General features: G+C 36.3%; 1 protein-coding gene across 3 annotated transcripts in view; it reads right to left on the bottom strand.

The window, feature by feature from the left end:
• The window catches only part of LOC139987329 (uncharacterized), a 266,252-nt gene that overhangs the window by 33,806 nt on the left and 210,817 nt on the right, over positions 1 to 21,629 (bottom strand). For all 3 annotated transcript variants that reach the window (XM_072003481.1, XM_072003471.1, XM_072003461.1), the window contains one exon: positions 17,671 to 17,826. In XM_072003481.1, coding sequence (XP_071859582.1) covers positions 17,671 to 17,826 — 156 coding nt within the window. The remainder of the gene's footprint in view (positions 1 to 17,670; positions 17,827 to 21,629) is intronic.

Raw genomic sequence — 21,629 nt, forward strand, 5'->3', positions numbered from 1 at the left:
TTATGGATATTAATTTTATATACGATTTAAGTATATTTCTATGTACCTACTTTGCAATTATATAATTCTGTGACTGTCGATTTTATAGATTTTACAAATACTAATTTTATAAGTATGTTTTAAGATTGTTCCATGTTTAATTTATAATTTTTATGTATTTTAAGCGCACAACATTTCAAGCTTGAAAATGATAAACATGGCATATGCACCGCGTTTAAAAACTTTCATATCAAAATGTTTAAACAACTTCAGAATACTTTAAACAACGCATTTATACGATAAGAAACTTGATACTTGATTTAACGCAAAACATAATTGCATAATTCATCATATCATAATTCCTCAGTCTATAAAATGTTCTGCAGGATGTGACAATCGTTGCTGCAACCTATAACCTTAGAATCGGCGACAATACAATCAGCAAATAGCGATAAGAAATTCGCTGACCGACCTACTTGCATTCAGCACGATGCAGCAGAAAGCATTTTGGGACACGGTGCGGCGTGTCTTCTTCGTCGTCGCGAAACGCTGACTCGCCGATTTTCGAGAAAAAGTGCAGAACCAAGGCCGATCACCTTGACACACAAGAAGATATTTGCTTTTGGAAGCCGGAAAACGTTAATCGCTGTCTCGCGTTGTTGCTTTGACTTCGCCTGGTCTTTGTACTCATTTATGTCACGATTGTCCTCATTCGTAGCATGATTTACCTTTTAAAGTTTGAGTAATAAAAAGATGTACAACATTAAGGAAAAACGCAGAAAACCAACATATAACTAACATATAATTTCTCTAAGGTACAAAGAATACCACAGAATAATTGAAACTTTATAAAAGCTCATTTTTGCAAACTAGAAATTTCAACAATAACTTTGTGGTTTAGAAAAAGAGGCAGTTCATCATAGTGTTATAAATACTTCAATTTGTTCAAATTTCATAGAATTATAGGACTTAGATCAAAGGAGAAACAGGGACGAAAAAGATATTAAAAAAATTCTTAAAACGCAAATGTTAGGAAATAGGATTACAACGGTAGAAAACATGTTACTACGATTAGAATGCTACAAAGTAGAATCGAATAACCTAATTGGAATAAAAATATTGGCAACGTTTGATTTAATATTAGATACTGCGTGTTAGAGTTTCGTTTACGACGACAGACAAACTCTAGAAAAAAGTGATATTTCTTCAATTTTTATTGATGATGAAAAGAGAAAACGAAGAAGCGGAAAATACATATAACGTCAAAGAGGAAAAGTACGATTTGCTCTATTAAATTAGATTACTCGATGATAAAACACGGTTGGTTAACTTCTCCGACGCTGTTAATTACCGCGTAGATATTTCAAGGAACGTAAATTACGAATAAAATTAGCGGAGGTTTGATCGCGATGATTATCGCGTCGTTTACTTTTCGCTTCTTGCTCGTCGATAATTGAACGATAAAATTAAAGCAACATAGAGTTCGTCAAATCATCAAACCGTTTCGAAAGCAAGGCGTCGTTAAATCTAATTAACGATGTTATAATATCGTGCACGACAACTTCGTAACGCGTTGAGTTCGCTTGAAATTTTTGCGTCAGCACAAACCAACTGTTCGTACATAGTTAATATTATATTTTATCGCCAGCCACATTAGTGAGATAGCGAATTAGTTTTTAAACAAGTTACATTCCGTTTCTCGTTTACATTTCAATTCGACAAGCGCCCATCTCTGGCAAAGCGGAAGGCAATTAGAGAACGATAATCATCGCGATCTGTGTGTTTTTGTAAGTCTGTTGATTCCGCGTCTGTCGGAATTCTATGTAATAATTTCGTGTCGAAAAATTATACGAATTAAAGTTTCTATAGTCGTAACAGTATATTCTCTGACAATATAAAATATTAATTTATGAATAATACAACGAGCATAAACGTTATATTAAATGAATAACGTTATATTAATTTCTCTGATTAATTACACGTTCATTACCATAGAAATTTATGAACAAAATTAAAACAAGTCAAACGAAAGAGTGAGGAAACTTAAATACCAGGCACGAACAATTTTTAGCAAGTAAGAATATCTTGAAAAATTTAGGAATCTATGAAAATATCCGATATACAAACAGAAGCGAAAAATTCGGTTTATTTGTAAAAAGATATCTGGTAACTGAAACAGCATGCTACAGTCGCGCAATCGATAGAACCGCTTTTTTCATCGATATTCATCGGTGGAACGTCGAAATTACAACGATGTTTTCATCCCATCGAACGCAAACACGATCGTCGACATGGCCAGTCCGTAAACACATCTTTCGTATGCACCGAGATACGCGTATGGAAATGCGCATTGTTTGCCGTGTAAACGCGCGAACGAGCCGACGGAAGTCACGTGACGGCCTTTCTTTCTTTCTTTCTCTGTTATAAGCTACCGGAAGCGAAGTCGATACGAACAAGCGTTGGCGTAGTCCTCAAGCGCCATTATGTAAGAGACAGAAGCGTCGTCGATTTCTCAAAAACAGGAGAGATTCGATCTATTGGAATTCCGATGCTCAATGCAATAAAAGAGTAGATGAAACTATGTTTCCTTTTAGTTTGTTATTTTATGTTTCCTTTTTCTTTTATATTTTTTCTTCCTAGAAATTGTCGAATTAGTTCTACGTATCGTTCATGCTTCGATAAATGTACGCTAATTAAAATTTCGTTCACATAGAGTTAAATAACATGCCAATATGATATAGAAAATGCCTTTTTACTTCAAATATTCCAAGGTTTCGAGTATACATCGCATTAAAAAACAAACGAAACTAATCTTCATAGAATTTCACTACTTTACGGTTAAAAGTGTTTACAAAACTCTGCTTCACGGCATATACATATTACAATATATGCATAACACCAAAGTAATTCGAAATTCGATACCTGACACGGTATACCAAACCTAACACCATCCCACACAGTTGCTCGTAAGATCTTAAATCGAAGTCTCAAGGCAACTTCCTTATACCTACAGATGGTGTAAATGAAACAAATGCTTCCATATTTTCCTCCTTACTTCTTTTACACGCGAAACAGCAAAAGGGTTAATCGAGTGTTTCGACGCTTATCTAACTGCACGATCGTGAATCGACGAATCATTGGAACGGTTCTATTAACCCTGTGAACCAATGGCGACTAACGGGATCTACGCGTGGCCCTTGCAGCAACGTCTTTGATCTAGGTGGGGCGAAATTAATACAGGATCGGCCTCGTCGTTGTATCATAGATAGCAAAATCGCGTGTTGCCTGTTCCCGGCCATCACAAAAGAAGAACACAGCTGGTTACATTGCCTTTCTCGGCCAAGGTTCGCGCAAAAACCGTAATTATCGAGACGTATAACGATGAGAGCCGAAGCAACGTTCGAACTCGACGTGATTTATGTTCAAAGTTTTAATAACGACACGGAAGAGCTGTAGAGAAGGGGTCTAGGACGCGGAAGATGCAATTTCGTGGGGCGTTCAACCGTATCGGCCGATAGACAGCGTCGCGCAGGCCAGAGTCCTCTTCGTCTTTAATTAGCGAACCACTCTCTCGGACTCTGAACCACTTGACCCGGTGCAGGCACGTGAACGAGAATCGATGTCACTTATTCGAGCACTTGTCGTTCATTAAATGCGAAAACCTAGGGGGTTTCTTTGACGTTTTTCTTCTTCTTCTTCTTCTTGTTTCTTTTGTCGATTTTATTTGCTATAGTTAGCCGGAAAGGTAGAGGTAAACAGTCGTGCAACGTTTTTCGACGAAGGTGGATTTTTCCCTTTGTTCCGAATGATCGATTATGTAACACGAATATTTCAATATAGAGATGCTTTTATATTCAATTCGTTAGTTCTTTGTGACGTTACTAGCTTGAAGGAATAAGATGGGTTGCGGTATATCCTACACTTGAGTAGATAAAATATCGTTTGGCGAGGAAAATTATGTCTGTTAAAAAAAGAAATTGTTTTATATCGTAAATATATCGTATTTTGAGAATAAATATTTAAATGGATATTTACAATGTATTTATGAAAATCATTTAAACTTACAATCTCTCCCATTGTACTGCCCATTGTTCTTTACATCTTCAACGATTTATCAGTTAATCGTGAATTAATTCGCATTATACTAGAAACGTGTTTCATTGATACTCGTTCCGATAACGATATAGCAAAAGGTGATAAACAAAAATAATTTTAAAAGCGACTGCTATAGCTTGGAACCTAAATCAAATTGTACGTGCCAAATATAATACCTTTTCACAATTTTATTTTATAAGAAACGGTAAATGTAAGAAATTGCCTCGTCCTTCGCGTGTTAGAAATTTCCGGTGGCACGCGTGAAGTTCGAAGACCCTGAATAAAATTACGCGAAACACGGATACCAACAGGGATAATTTCGTTGATAACCAAAACTGGTTATCTCGGTACACCGGACGGCTACGGAGCTACTAACACGGTTCATTGTCCTTTTGTCAGTTAGACCACACATGCCTGCCGCCACTTACCGGCATCAAGCGACGTTTACAAAGGCGTAATTGTGATTTGTATCTACGTATCCCGCATGACGTCCATCGCGTGCGGAATTACAAGGAACGCAGCCTCGTCGTGATTGCACTTCCTGATAAACGTCTCTATCGAATTAGTAATTTTCGATCGTCCGTTGCGATTATTAATGGCGATGTGCTCGCGGTGGAAACGCAACCCGTCCGAACATCCTCGGGTAATCTCGCGATGCACGCGTTTTTCGTGCACACTGTTGCGAAGCAATTATAAGTAGGCGTGTTCTGCGATCAGCATTGTTAGACACTAGACACGTTTCTTGCTCGTTGCTTGTCCTGTTTTTTTATTACTGTAATGTGATATACTGTTTAGTTAGCTGCGGTTACCGGCGTTGTTACTAGGAAGTTCCTATGGATGAAAGTGGTACAACTAGAACATTTTACGTTAGAAATACATACATGTATAGGTATGTATTTCAAGTATATGTATTTTTATATTTTACTTCGTATCGAGCATCGTGGTTTTCGATTAATTGATTGTTCTTTGTGTAATCGTCTTATTATTGAAAGTTAGTTAATTTTATTTATTGTTGTTTTAAGAATCGAGATTAAATTTATCGGTAAATACCTTCAATGATACGAGTGTTAATAGTTTTGCGGAATACTTCTCATCCGATGTATAATTATAATTATACCGTGGATGTTTATGGAAATTTTTATTTTTATAAATACAAGTAGAGAAACTTATTAAATATTAAACATTTAGATGCTTATTAAAGACACTTATTACTATACTGCGATTAAAATTGTGTCAAAATTGATACCCGAGTTGATCACAAATGAATAAAACATTAACAGAGAAAGGAATTTTATACATCTGATCCGATGGTACCTTGTTTCTCTAATTTATTCAAGCTTGGCCATTAGACAATCGGAAACATCCTCCTACTAGGCGTTGCAGACATTTCAGTAGACAATTCTCTATTTGAGGTGACGCGCTTCGGTAGAATGACGACTTCATTATCATTCACGCGAGCATATTCACGGCGATAACAAGAAATCTATTGAAACGTTAACTGAAAGGCATCAGTGAAAAGAAGGACATAAATCGAATCAACATAATGCATATTTAAGCGAAGTCAATGATAGCTTAGCCGCAAATCAACTTTCGACGACCTTTCGAAACCAATTTCCGCCTAAATGAATCACAAACGACGTGATACTGCTGATACACGTCTCCTTCGTATGAGGATAACTTTCTGACTATCGTACATGCCATGGTTAGCTCGAATTTCCTTCTGACTGTAGTTTTCCTTTCTTCGTGGAATTGGAGAAAATTTCGTTACTAGTGAAACGTGTATGATTATCGGTTGGTTAGAAATTATTAGTGAAATCGACTCGGCATTGGATTTCTGGAACGATCGCGTCATTTTATTTACAAATTTTTCAATCAAATTACATTATCGGATTCTGTTCTCTAGCTATTAAAGACAGTTCCAAGAATTCTCTTTATACTTTTTTCGCCGATATTTCTTCTACGTTCAAAGAACTAACTCTTAGTCGCTTAAATTTCATAAAATTATAGGATCTAAGTGAAGGAAATAACAGCAAAAAGAATATTAAGCGAATAAATACGTTGTGAATGATATGTTACGTTGACACAACGTTGACGCCTAATAGAGTAAAGAAATTCAACGATGTGTAATGTAATTCAATGATATATTTATAACATAGAAAAGCTATTACATGGTCCGTAATGACGAAAGCCAGTTGTATATTTTTACTGTCAATGGTTTTCAAAGAGATGTTTATCGACGGGGAGTCGTCGAAGAGACTTGTCAAATTGATTCTCGACTACTTTACGCTTCATCCGAGTTTTAAATTGACACTAAGGAGATTAATATTTAGTTACTAAGCCGCGAAGTTTAACAACGGATTTCCTGTACACTGTTGTATAACAGGTAATTCTGTTTCGCATATTTCTGTCGGCAATCTGCAGGGCTTCCCTGTTGCCATGCGCTCAAGGATCATGTTCAAGGCCTGGCAATCTGGCAAACTTCGTGATCGAAATCAACGGTTAATTTTAGTAACTCGGTTTTATTTGCACAATTCCATCTCCTACTCAATCCGAATTTATTTATTCAAAATTCGCATATCGAATTTAATCATCTCCTCCCTCCCTCCCCTCCCCCTTCTTTCTCTCTGTAATTTACTTTCAAATCTAAGAATTCAAAACGATTGCTCAACTCGCTAAAAATCGTATATGATCGCATACCACATGATAAGAGTAGCCAGGCAGAAATTGATTAGCTCGAGGAAAGCTTCTTCCTCGATTTGTCGTTGCTACACGTGAACAGCCGACGCTTGACTAAGCGTCAAATAAAGTAAAGGAAACCGCAAACGATGCAGCCGATCCATGTAAGTATAGCCGACAACGAGCCTAAGGCTACTTCCACAGGAAGATGCATGATGAGATACGCAATCAGAAGTACATATTGTAAAACACAGGAAGATACTCATGCAATACAGTATCCAGTTAATAAGGTGGTTGACAACGAGCGTTGATGATCACTTGTTTGTTTCTTAATTAATCTGATAACCGAATCATCCTTTAATCAGAAACTTCTATGTCCATGAAATTAGAAATTGACAAAAGTAAATGAATTTCAGATAGGTGAATTTTAATTTATTTCTAGCTATAGAATTCTGGAGAAAATCGAATTAGAATATTTGCCGAGCGTGTATCAATTTTTGCCTAAGCATATTTAAACTCCATTCTCTTCAGAACGATGTCTTTTAAGCCAATGAAAATTTCAATCTACGTTTCTTACTTATTTTCACACGCGTAATAATCCCCCGTCAATTGTCGATTCCTGCGTAGTTAAAATTTCCATATAAATTCGCAGGTGTTCAATTCTGATTTTCTCGAGATTGAAGGCTTCCACTCAACTTCGTTATTCTCGACTTTTGCCTTACTTTGAACCGTAGAACATCGCTGACCTCGATTGTACCACGAACTGAAAACCGTTGCGTATATCGTCGATATCTATCATGCGTACATCGTCGATATCTATCATACGTACATCGTTACATGCGTATTTTCACACGTGCAAATAGCCATAGAGTGTCTTCAACGAAGAAGCCGAGAAACGTTGTGTCGTGGGCTTTCGCCCGACGACGTTGTATACTCGGCCTTATAATCGCCTGAACAAATGGATATCTCCATTAGCATAGCTATAAGCGCACCCGAGAGACCCACATATGCACGGGCGCATAAAGTCAAAGTGCGTATGAGGATAACGGTATAATGGCGTGGCACGGCCGTGTACACGGAGACACTGAGACACACATTGTGCAGAGTGTAGGCGATGGTGAAAACGCCTGTGTGTGTTATGCGTTTCCAAGGACCTCGGAATTCGACGCACAGACACGGCGAAACGGCTAATCAACGCAACGGTTGGCCGTGATTTTCAAACGTTGCCGCAGGCAATGTCTATCGGTCAGGCTCACGCTTCACTACGTATTGGTTCCGCCTGTAATTTACTTACTTGTTGAACCTCATTGCCTGAAACACAATTGCTCGTATCGATGGCACGAAAATGAGCTTGCAACGTGTCTATCGCTGGAGATTAAGTTTGAAAGCTTGTACGATTCTGATGCGCGAGATATGTATTATAAGTGGAAGAGATATGGCGTGGTCGGAAAGTGGATTCTCCATCGACGATGGCATCGATGAATGGTATAGCATTCAGGGCCGTTGCAACGTTTTATAGGTCTATTATGCTTCATATGTTGTTGATTAAAGTTTACGGCACTTGTTGCTTCGATTCTCAGATTGATTGCGGCAATAGATTCACTTGAAAGTATTAATTGATATAACAATTCGATTGTACCGTGACGTTTTCAATTAAAAATTTCGACGCCTGTAGGACTTGCGATATAATTGTGGAATTTGCAGCAATAAGGCAACTTCAATTTAAATTGTATTTATTGGAATGGAAAGGAAGGTGTACAGGTTTCGTGTTCAAAAGTGCGAACGTTTATTAAAATACGAATATTAATCGACTACGAATGTCTGGAAAAACAATTTGATTTTCAGTTGGTTTTTATTGATTGATATTCAAATTACTATCCTCGTTGCGACAACTGTTTCAGTTATTACAACGTCACCTATCCTTCATTGTAAATTTCGTAGTAAGAATTGAAAAATAAAATTTGATATTATTTAAATGTATGTATTCAGTATTGTCTTTTTATTTATAAGCCACAATTTGTTTTTCAAATCTTCGTGTTACGTGTACAATCAATTACGAACGATCAACTAATTAAGAAACATGAGACGAAATATCCTAATATAATTGTTCCTTGTTCCCAAGCAAACAGAAATCAGACATCAGAGACGGAAGGAAACGCGATTCATAATCCCTAACCTTGGGATCCTCGAGACAAAGAGGAAAAGTTAGGAAAACGATTAAACAGCCGTGTTGAGCGCTTTCTATGTCAAAATTATACTTTCATATGGGCAATTGCAATGCAGTTTTTTACGCGCGGCCCTACGATTTTTAACGCACTACTTGACAAGCTCGTTTGCCTCGCGAGAGCAAAAGGAAAATAAAAAAAAAAAAAAGAACGAGTATTGCAAAATTTTTAAACGAGCCGTGACTTGTACGAGTCTATTTAACTTCGTGATTAATGCGCGTGCGATATCCACAGCACGGAGGATTAATTGCGAGACGTTTCTCTTCGCATAATTTCATGTAACGTGTCTTCAACGTATCGCAAACTATGATTACACGCGTTACAAACCTCGTCCAATGAATAATACCACGAGTTTTAGCTTATGCTCACACGAGAAACCTTTTGTTTTACCGCGAAAAGTGTGTCGTATCTTCTCTGCAAGTACGTGGCAACGACGTAGTATTTAACTGAATGATTATATCAATAATTCTGAAGTTATGCACTACTTTAGAGTTTAAGTGGAAATCCGACCGGAGCGCAACGTAAATTATTGGGCAACGATTTTCGTAATCGTCACTAGCTCACCGTAACTTGTTTACACAAAAGCGAGCTTCGTGTTTGAAAACGCGTTACCGGAACAGTGAGACGTATTAAGTTAATTTGCGATTAAAATTTATTCTCGTTATATCATATTAATCGACCAGCTCTCTAGAAACTGGACGCGGAAGGGAAAATGGCAAATCGGATAAATTGCATCGGGAATTTCAGTTCTGATCATTTAACGTTACCTATGTTTGAATTGATCTAGTTTCTAGGCTTATGGCTTTTAACGGTTTCTAATAATGACTCGCAAAGAACTTTGCCTTTTTATATTCATAAAACAGATAGAAATCTTGTAATAGCTCAACTATTTGACTAGAAAATACACTTGCCAGGTGTATGAATATTTATCAGAGACCTATAGGTTCTTCTTCATTTTAGAAAGTTTCTCAAATGAGCTTTCTAGTACTTGACGTATTTTATATTTAAAATTATACTTTATTATAATAGAAAGTCGTAAAGAGCTGTTACATGTCGTCTGATACACTTTATTTTATATTTTTTTCATTTTAATGAACAAACAAAGAAGACAACTCGATGTACCCAGCACGTACTTTGTTACCACTTTTTGTACAACGAAGGAAGATTAATGGGGATTTTTTTCTAAAGATATAAACAACAGAAAGTTTTCTAATGTCATCAAAGTTTTTAGTTCTTAGTTGCTTTCATCTTTATTCATGATACTCTAATAACCTCTGCACTTTAACAACCTAACTTTCAACACTGCCCGCTGACTAATGGACACCTCGTACCTCGTATGAATTGCCTTTTTTTCTACATTTTAACGTCGTTAAATTGTTCTTAAACTTCGTTAACTGCTTTCCAAGTCATAAACTTAATCGTTTAGTAACAGCAAAACTATTTCGTTCTATGAAAATTTGCTTATTTGTACCCATAATGTAAGTACCGCATTATTATTAATAGTACTTAATGGTATTGGTGATATCGCGTGATTCAAAATAACTCACGATTCAAAATAGAATATAATTTTACAATAAACCCGCTATTTGAAAATAATTCTTCCATCGTTTGTTACTATGTATACGTTGTTAATACATCGTCGTGTGAATCAACTCAACTTGAATTTTATTAATTCACAAAGAAATTCTATATGAAACGATTTTTAAACTTTACTACAATGCAACTACGATAAAATTGTTGTTTCAAAATTCAGAAATTTTATATCGAAACTTTTCCAAGATTTAATACGATATTACGATATAACGATCGTCATTTGAAAATATCTTTTCTTCGTCTATCAATATTCGTTTGTATTGCTTTTACGTAACACTGCATAGGTTAAAAGAACCTGGAAACCGCGGTGCAAAGGTTAAACGAGACGATGGGCATCGCTGTCGAAAAATTTCCGTCGCAGTTGGGATTTACCGGTACGCTGAATTGGCCGGCATTATGTTACTTTTCCCTAGGATCGTTAACATCGGACCCGCTCCGCAGGTAGCATATTTATGCTATCGCGAAATCCGAGATACAATGCCAGCCGATCGAGTTACACCGCCTGCGCCACCACGTTTATGGTTTATGCAAAGCCTTCTTATGCTTGCATGACGCTCGTGACACACTGCGTAAAACACAAGTCTATTAAGGCGACGTCTCTCCAGTGTACATATTTCACCGTGTACTTACATTCCTTGTTAGCGTACAATAAAAAGTTTCACCGTGGTAAAAACGTTTAGTGACTCTGTATCGATGGTAGGATTAGAAGAAAAAGAAACATCTCGTTCGATGATCCTGTCATTTCTACCCATTATGGTAAATGGGCAAGGTGACTTGGTGAATGTAAAAAAATGAAATCGTCTGGTTTTTGTGCAATTGTTCAGCAGTTTGTGAAAGTAAATATTCCAGTAAGTTTTTGCGTATTGCTGACACAAATATTATTATGGTAGTACGTTTTTCAATCTTGTCTTTTGTTATTATTCGTTTTATTTCGATAAAATATCCTTTTGCAATGAACGACACAGGTGTCTTTTAACACATCCTAATGTAATAGATTATGAAATCAAGTACATAATCTATAATTATATATCACAGATGGTATCAATTATTCATAAAGTGCTTTTAGTAAAGATACCTTGTATGCTAAGAGGTTTTGGATTGGAAGGTTCTTAGAACCTTTGTTAATATCTTAGATTCTAGTCAAGAGATTTTCTGAAATGTTCTACTGTCTAACGAATTTGTTTTCTATTTGCATAAGGGTATTTCTTTTCTTGCGAAAGGTGGTTGTTAAAGCAAAATTATTAAGCTAATTTAGCAATTATACCAATTTACCTTCAATTCAATGGACATTCGAAGTCAAGAATGAGATACCTCGTAATCTAGCCTCGGCGTTCTATTTACTAAGCATTATATCTTATGATAAATAGGTACCTAGAATTGAAAGAGAAGCTGCAATCTCCAACTTTCATTTCAAAATTATTCCAACGTAGGTCCAAAGCCAATTAAACGGATTAACAAATATTCAAATTCTTTTTCACACGATATACCGTACTATTGGGTTGGCAACTAAGTGATTACGGATTTTGTCAACGCCTACCTAATGACAAAATCCACAATCACTTAGTTGATAATCCAATATAAACTTCTTAATAATCTTAACAACAATCTTGAAATATCAAAAATTCAACAAAATAAATATAAAGCTACACCATTATCCAATAATATCAAGTCAGTTAAGATTAGCTGGACTCACATAAACTACTAGAAATAATCTATTAGAACATCCTTGATTAAATGCCGCTGTTTGCACAAGAACGTTAATCAGATTCAGCATCGTTAAAAAAAATTACTTCTATTGATTCTATCGAGACGATTAATTTCCCTCGCCTTGACATCGATATTTCATCGAATCTCTATCAGGAATCAAGCTCTATCAATTATACCACTCTTTGCAAAGAAGCATGATATAAATTCAGCTGTTTCGATCGACGTCGAAGTATTAACTTTTATCATCGGTGACGTATTCTTTATCTGGGCATAGTCATTTCTTGTTGTTTATGTTTCATTATCGTTTAAACGTTAGCGATATAAAAATTATCCGGTGTTACACGTAATAGCGGCAATAAAATCCGATATTCCAGAGATTGCAAACGACACTCGCGAAACAATCGTTCGCTGACACGCCGAATAAGCCATTCGTCATTGCATAATACGCTCCTTGTCGCTGAGAATGAGCGCCGGTGCACTTCTACAGCTGGTTGACGGATTTCGAAACCCGGATAAAAATTCTTCAATGACTCATTGATTCAAGCTAATCGCGCATTAAACCACGATTGACCATGCTCCTTACTTCTTTCATTAAGTAAGAAACGTTAAACCTCTATAACGATAACTTGCAAGTTACGTAATCACGTACCTACGTATTTTAAATCTCTTGATCTACGTAGTTACAATAGTAACGTGCCATTATCGTTTAGAACAATTGGGCTCGTAATAAATATAGTACTTGTCAAATTTTTCCATAATTTAAATAATAATGCCTTGACTTATTATTGAATGAAAATGAAACGGTTTTATAAAAGCTTTGGTCACGAGATTACAACTTCGTGATTTAATTGGGTACGATTTTTCTGCATATAATTACTGGTACGCTTATGGAAATTATGTAAGATGATGAATATTTTGTTTAAAAATATTGAAGATAAAAGAAGCTAAAGTATCCTTTCGCTTGCCCGAAGAAAGGGTCGTTTTTGTCCTAAGCTTCTCCATTTTATAGCTATACGATTGAACATGAAATGTATGTACACGCGGTAGAGATTCGTTGCGTTGAAATGAACCAAGTAAAAAGGAAAAGAAATCTGTTTTTTAATTCATACCATCACGGTCCATGCTTCGCAAAACATCGAACTGTGTCCATCTAACTGCACTCAGTGGTACGTAGAAAGTGCATAAATATGTATGTCAATTCCGCTTACAAAACTACTGATCCTTGACCAACGCGGTTCTGTCGGTAAAAGCGGAGTTCCCTTGAAAAATGCAGCTTTTCCTAATTGGTACAGCCTTACGAAGAACGTGCAAACCAACTGCAAATACTCTTACGAACGTAAGTAACCTGTTATTTTACCTCGAGAAACAAAATATCTTTGCTCGTTTACATAAGTACGATCTAACTACACGGTCACGAATAGACAAAAGAGAATCGTATGACGGATCAGTCCGACATCTCAAGGAGACAACTTTCCGATTAGTCCCTCTCCGTTGTCGACGTAATCTGCTCAATCTGCGGTGGGCAACGTGCGGTCTTATCATCGTTACGCCACGCAGTTCTCCGTGCTAAGGAAAATTGTACGTGAATGACACGATGGATTTCGAGGAAAAAGCAAATACGCTACTAATGTCTCGACTAGATATACTTGTTGATCCAGAAATCATAATTTCACTCGACCGATAACATGATTATTAAACATATGGATTTTCTTCGCTATAGTTTTCTGTGTGTATATCGCGACTGTTTATTTTAATTAACGTCTTATGTGTTCTTTTTTTAATATTTTGCACGTGATGTATAGGCATTAATTTCGTTACCTGTTACTATATGGTATGCTCGTTTTCTTGGAAAGATAATAAAGGTAAAAAGTTTAACATCTTCAGTCTTCATGGATATAAATATATAATATGATCAAATATATATATATAAATTTACTATATATTACTCTTTTTAATACACACTAGGGAAAATAAACTAATCAACGGGAAAACTTAAAACAATAGTCGGAATGGATGCACTGTTATGCTCTTATTCACACGAGTACCAATTCACGACTGCTTAAAATTTGGTAATCCTTATCTCATAGATACCAATGTACTTGATGTACGTGACGCCATCAGATATGTTTGTCTTATTACCCATATATTTAATTGTTCTATGGATTTGAAGCGAATAAAATATATACATATAAATTACAAAGGAAAGATTCTCGTTCTATACTAATTACAAGAAATTCTTATTTAACGTGGATACAATTTTCCAAAATTTTGTGAATTCCAAACTTCGATAAATTATACTAGTAATTATTATATTGCTAATGAATTGTTAGCTTAATAACGGTAATAAATCAAAAACAAGCCGCAGTTACCTAATCCACCAACATCCTATTCCAATACGTTCCTTATTAATTTTTCTGTAACGAATCAGTTTCTCTATTTCTCTTTATGCTCGAAAAAGACAAAGAGAGGAAGAGTGGAAGAGGGAAGCAATATATACACGGAACACTAAGGCTTTCGCGCAGCAGTTGCGCAAGCCGCGAAACAATTAGATGTAAATCCCGGCAATGGACTTTCTAAATTCACGTATGAATTAGTCCGAGGGCCTCGATTAAACCGCACACTTCGAGTTCCCTGACTGGATGTTTACCTACGTAACATATGCAACTCTCTCTCTCTCTCTATGTCTTACTTCGTTTGTTTAATTTAAATAGACAATTGAAATAGACAAAGGAAGGCTAGAAAATTTTTGAAATTAGAAACGATAGAATTAATTGCAATTAATTAAGCCGTGTCTTACGATATAATTAAACGTACAAATTTCTAATTTCTAATTTGAATTTCTGATTAATTAAAAATTGATTTCATTATGCTTCATTATGGAGTAAAATCTTCATGATAGAAACGTATTATAAAGTATTAAAGCATGAAGATTTTGTACGTGATTATCTATTAACGTTTCCTTTTATCCGAATTTAACGTAGAATTCAGACTCTAGATAACCGATAACCGTACATTATTAACGTTTTATCGAACTAAGTTATTTTATATCTAGATAACCGATATTCCACTGTACGTATGAAATACGCGTTATTTCTGATAAACATTGCAACACCTAACAAAGTGATCGAGATAAAGCAGACAATGCAGGTGTAATACAAGTAACTCGAAATATTAATCCGAAAATATAATAATAGGATTATCGAAGTAGATATACGTAACGCCACCTTGTTCGTATCACGATGGAAACGACATAGCGAGGTCGTGAATTAAAATATTAAAACAGTGATATCGTTTGATGTAGCCGCGAACCACCTTGAATCTCGAATTCTACAAATTTGATTGTGAATTGATATTTGAAATTTTACACTACGACAGACATGTGTTTTGTACGATCATATGTTTTTCCAAGCCTTCCAAATTATCAGTCAGTTTTCCAAATTGTATAACCCAAAAAGAAATTTGTTAAACGTACTACATATACGGAAATAAGCACACATAATTTAAATAGATTTGATATAGTCGGTCCTAAACGATACTCGAACTTCTTATCTTCTCTACGTGTTTCAAATTAGTGTGCCGGATTTTCGAAACATGATAAACTTCAACGCCTGACTGATTTTATGACCATAAAAAATCCCGATGCTTTCTTCCTGTTAGAAACTGCTTCTATTTTTAAGCAGCTACGTATTCCAACTGTAATACGATAAACGTCATGTATTTACACAATTGTAAGGTCATGGCAAATTAATAAAAAAACGAAAGTCGAGAGACATTCACAAAAACACTTTACTATTCACAAGCAGTGTAACACTAATCCAGTGGAAGCACTAGACCGCAAAAAACGAAAAGCAACGGAATTTAATAAAGCGTAAGAACGAAGAAGAAAGAGAAGAAGAAAAAAAAGTAAAAAGAGAGAGAAAAATCGAAGAAACACGATAATACTGGGTGAGACGGAGGTAGAGAGTTGCAAGTGGTAAACGACGGTGTCGCATGTGCCTCTGCAGATAAGAGTCTGCAGTCGTCGGACTGGCGTTGTCTCTGCGCTTAAAAATTATGCTGCGCGATATGAGGCGGCAGCGTGTGTCGCGTCAGCTTTGGTTGCGCAACTTGCGCCACGCAACGAAATTCGATCATCTTTGCCGCATAACGCCGCGGCGAACAGAGACAAAAAAGAGAAGGGGAAGAGGGATGAAGACGCAGAAGGGAAGGGAAGAGAGGCAGAACATTAAAGGTGACAAATGGCGGTGACATGGCACAATTGAAGCGACGCCGGAGATGCTGGAAACCATAGCTCTCCACGCGAGGTCACCAGAAGAAGTAATCTCTAGCGACGCGCGACCTGGAGGAGGATTAGTCGATCGAACCGAATGAAATATCGCGAGGAAGTAGGCTGATTCGGAAAACGACCGAGGATGCACGTGAATTACAGAGGCGACAAGAACTTTTGCTATTAACTTTTGCTAATATTATTAATTAATAAATTGGTCGTAAATATCAGTGTACCGTGTTTTCTTTTAAAAACTACCCAAAGAGATGTGTTTCCGAGATTAATGATTAATAAATATTTTTAGAAAATTGGCCACAGACTTTAGTGCGCTATCTGTTCCTTGGAAAACCATCCAACAAGAAACCTGCTTCTATCGTTCATTATCGATAAGGAGCAATTTTTCTCGCAGGCTAAAATAGAGCGATCTTGAAAGGGTTGGACTCGTTTCAATCTTTCATTCTTGTCATTCCTTCTAGCATCTAAGCGTGAAAATAACTGCAAATGCTACTTAATTACAAAACGTGGCCGTCGTTGTAAGGAGTTAAGTCACGTTTCGGCATCGATGTTGAAACTGACGTTATTAATAAGATGAGATCGATCGAAAGTTGTCGAACTTCTGGTTTGTTCCAGTTTTTTACGGCGGACGGTCGAAGTCAAGGCGAGTTACTCGATTTCGTGCATGGCAACGAAGGGTAATTATTTTTATACGTATCACCTTGTGCCACCGAATATTGTTGAATGACTGAATGCAAAAGGTGGGACTTTTAAGAAGAAACTGTGTCATAAAAAAAAAAAAAAAAAAAAAACGAAATTCGTGCGACGATTTCGAGTGATTCTTCTATTATCGAATTGTTCAGAAAATTCGCAGCAAAATCTAACATTAGAAATACCAGTTTCTGATTCTTCGCGTAATAATTTCGTAAATTTTCATCGGTGTATTTTGAGAATTTTGGATGATTCTCTATAAAGTGTACGGATAAAAATTGACTTCTTGGCATTAATAACAAGTAGTTGAGATCAGAGACTAGACGAGTCCTACACCTGATTCAATCACAGATGTACTGAAATATGATGACACAAAAATATTGCTGCATTTTCCACTAAATATTAGTTGATCTGTTGACTTACCTCTTGAGATACGGGATTATTCTTGTTCCGGCTGGTGTTGGATGTATTATTAATGGAGGAGAGCGTAGTGAGGGTTGCAGTGCCGACACCGCCGACCGTCTTTCCGCTGACCTTGGTACCAGCACCACCGACATCTTTGTGCAGCGTTCCAGGACTCTGAAATGAAATATCGACGCGCGTTAGAACAATGCTTGGGGCAAACGTATTTTTCTCTCTCTTTTTTTTCTGTTGGTTCTCTATGATAATGAGGTTGGAACCCGTCGACGTTGCATCTCTGATAAAATACGAGGTCGAGGAAAAATTAACGAGCGCCGCTCTTTTGAGAGAAAGCGTTACTTATTGGTCAAATTTTGAAACGATACTTTAGCAGAGTTGTTCTTTCGCATATTTTCTGCGTATTGGATAAGAACTAAACAGTTTATTCGTTTGAATGTTTTATCACATTTGTTGTTATTCTTTACATGTACATAATAAAATGGTAAAAATTATACGCATATATATTTAATAAAATAGAAATATAATAATTTAACTTTGTCTCTTTGAAATGTAACTCTTACTTTCATCTTTATACGACTTTCCTGTGACAACTTTCGACTCTTCAGTGATTCACGCTGGCTTCTCTCTCTTAATTATCTACGTGCGTATATAGCGATCATAACATAAATTCTGACCACGTGCACGCTATATTCTCCTAATCGCTCGCTACCGATTATTACTCTGGCATAAACAGTCGCTCGGTTCTCAACCATTTATTATTCACATGAATTCTTGTTCCCATCACAGCAGCCATAATGGAAGCTCTCGAAAGATTGATCATTTTTGCCAGGCTATTCGAATTTAATTTATATTTTCGATACCAGTACATACAAGAAATCTATATAGTATACATAGAATGCATAAATAGAACAATTTTGCAAACTTGGACACTCCTTTTAGGTTTACCATTGAAATTATAAAATCGACGTACAGATAATTAAAAAAAGGTACCAATATCCATATACACAATTTTAACAATCCTCACTACGATGTTTTATATCAGTATATTACAACATTGAAAAATATCTTGTCAGAATATACATATAAATACCATTAACTCTAGAACTACCGACGGTTAAGACAAAACTATTTCTACCAAAACCATTCAAAATGGCTAATCATTAAAAAATACGTAATATCTTTTATTAAAAAATTATTATTAAAAATATTGAATATATTTATATTTGTTGATTTATTATCTTCTTACAAAAGGAATTCCATGTCACGTAGTACATTTATAAAATTGTAGAACCAGTCAGTTTGGCTGGTATAGTAATTCAAGTGTTAAGTAGAAAATACTATTAGGTTTCACACGCGAAATTTATTCAATATATAAAATTTTGTGTAAAACGTGTGTGTTCACTCAGGTTTGTCAAACCTTCTGCATCCTGATCTTCATTTTATTCTATCCAATTACCCCGTGAAAAGTTTCAAACCGTTCCCTTCCTACACCTCGAAATCTTCATCGTTTCATTTTTGATTTTTTACCGTATGTGAAACGGTTTCATTCGCTAGATGAAAACTCACCGTGACATTTACATTAATTCTCACAGCGAGGAGAGATCCACGTTCGCTCTCTGTCAATTAACGCGCGCGTATTTCATGTGAACGTTGTTGCTGGGCCGGTCGAGCGGGATTATTTCTGTTAATTAAGGGCCCGCAGATACTTCTAATTTATGTATCGTCTCATTTGAACCTTGTCACGGTATACCAAACCGATTTAGCAATAGGAGACAAAGAGATGGCGTGGATGTGCGTTCGAAACGTAAGAAACGTGATTCTCTGTTATCTTGGTATGACTCTTAGATGGAAGGTTGATAGAACAACGATAAGTGTGGAATAATACAAACAGGACGATAGAAGGCCAGCTAACTACTGTTACCATCCCAGACTAATGTTATCGTTTAATTGTTTACCATTGAAACGATTATCCATGAAAGGAGACTCTGCCTCGGACTTGGTGCATGGTCTGATGAAAGAGCGAGTCGATCTCCACTCGATCGTTGATTAGATATTTCTTATCTTTTTTTCCGTGAGTAGGAAACACTACACTACCACACTATGAAGGAAGGAAATATCCATTCCTAATCTTTAAATAAATGGTTTGTTAATCGTTTTTTTTCCATAAATCTTTTACTCTTCACAGATAATCAAAACCTAGATGAGAACTGTAGGCCTAGAAAAGTTACTCCAATTGTAAATCATCTGAATCAAAACTTGAGTTTCTTAACAAAATATCATATTTTATTGGAATTTTGCAGTAGATCAAGGGCAAATTAAATAGAGAGAAGATTATAGCAGTAAAGCAAGGAAATGGAACGTTTCAATGAAGTATTGTTTCCACGGTGACTGAGCCAGCTTTCCACGCGGCGTTTCGCTAAACGAACTTAGGCGCGTCCGGAAGTAACGGAGCAGTGACATTAGTTCGATGTACCTGCGTTTCATTATCAATGTCGAATCGTGTAGTGACCTTGTGGTACTCGAGTGTACGGGTCAACGCACGTTACAAGAGGATGTGTATATTTACTATGACAAGTGGCATTGTTGTTCGCGTATCTTGAAAAGCTATGCGTGAGCTGAAACAACGTGTATCCTATTGTTGTTTTCACAACTTCCAGTTCCATTGACAGCGAAAATTTTCAATATCGTTTTTCTAGAAACTTATCTATATATTCTAATAGATTGGTTATAATATTGTCTTATTGGTGTCAGGTACAGAGATGTTCCTCTGTGAAAATTCAACTCTCTAAAAACATAATTTCATATATCCGAAACTAATAAAACAATGTATATACATACATACACTGAAACATCAAATCTGATTGAAAACGGTAATAAAATGTAACCAAAAATGTAACCAACGTTCACATCAAATATGTAGCTTCTTTTCGCTCCTCACTACTGACAAAAGCAGACAAAAAAAAAAAAAAAAAGAAAGAAAAAAGAGGAAAGAAGAAATGGGATATCGAAAACAAAGAAACGATTTGAGAGAGATAGTTCTGCGACGATGAACGGAGACATTACTCGACCGATGACTGCACCCGATGAAAGTCATCAAGAGTCCCCTTTAATGACCTCCAATCGATGTTCCTGCTCCGACAAACCTTCGTGAATCGCTTTCACGAGCCATTGTTCCTCGGACCAGCCCGTGATTATGCTCTTCAATTAAAAAAAGAAAAAGAAAGAAAAAGAACATTTTACTCGATGTCTCAGCCCTCCTAACTGTACCGTCTTAATTATGGAAGGAATAACGAGTCGCGTTTGTTTTCTGCGACGCATCCGAGCGACGTCAACTGATTCAGACACATTTTATGTAAACCGCAAGGCTACGCGCGTTGACCTTTCTTCAGGATGGCATTATGCAACTCTTGCGTCGCGTGAGACACTAATTTGCATTTTTCCATTATTACTTCGATACCACCTGCTGCAGCTATTAACAACCATACTACAGGATGTATATTTTTCTTCTTCTTTTTTCTTGTTCCTTTTGCCTCTTGTCGTGAAGGATCGAGTATTTCTTTCGTTTCGTAATATATATTTTATTCTCATAGTTATGGGCTGTGAAGTAAGGTTTATAATTGCCTTTGGAAATGCGTCGATGATTTACTCTCCCGAAGCTTTAGATATAATGACAGTTTCATAGTGTGAGAATTTGGTATTTCAGTTTTATAGTTGGAGGAATTTTTATAATTGAAAAACATTTTTCATTGACGTCATAATATTTCACAGAAATATTGATGGATGTATACAAGAGTGATGCAGCGGAGAGATTATATTAGGTAACGTCAAGAGAGATCATGTGTGATATTAGATCGATGTGAAGTTGAATTGAACGCGAGATCGCCATAGCTAGTTTTAAATTAGATGCGGGTAAGCTTTGTTCTTTTATTTGCACTATTATTCGGTTGAATTATATTCTATCA

Source organism: Bombus fervidus, chromosome 1 (genome assembly GCF_041682495.2).
Source record: "Bombus fervidus isolate BK054 chromosome 1, iyBomFerv1, whole genome shotgun sequence".
Taxonomy (NCBI): Eukaryota; Metazoa; Arthropoda; class Insecta; order Hymenoptera; family Apidae; genus Bombus; species Bombus fervidus.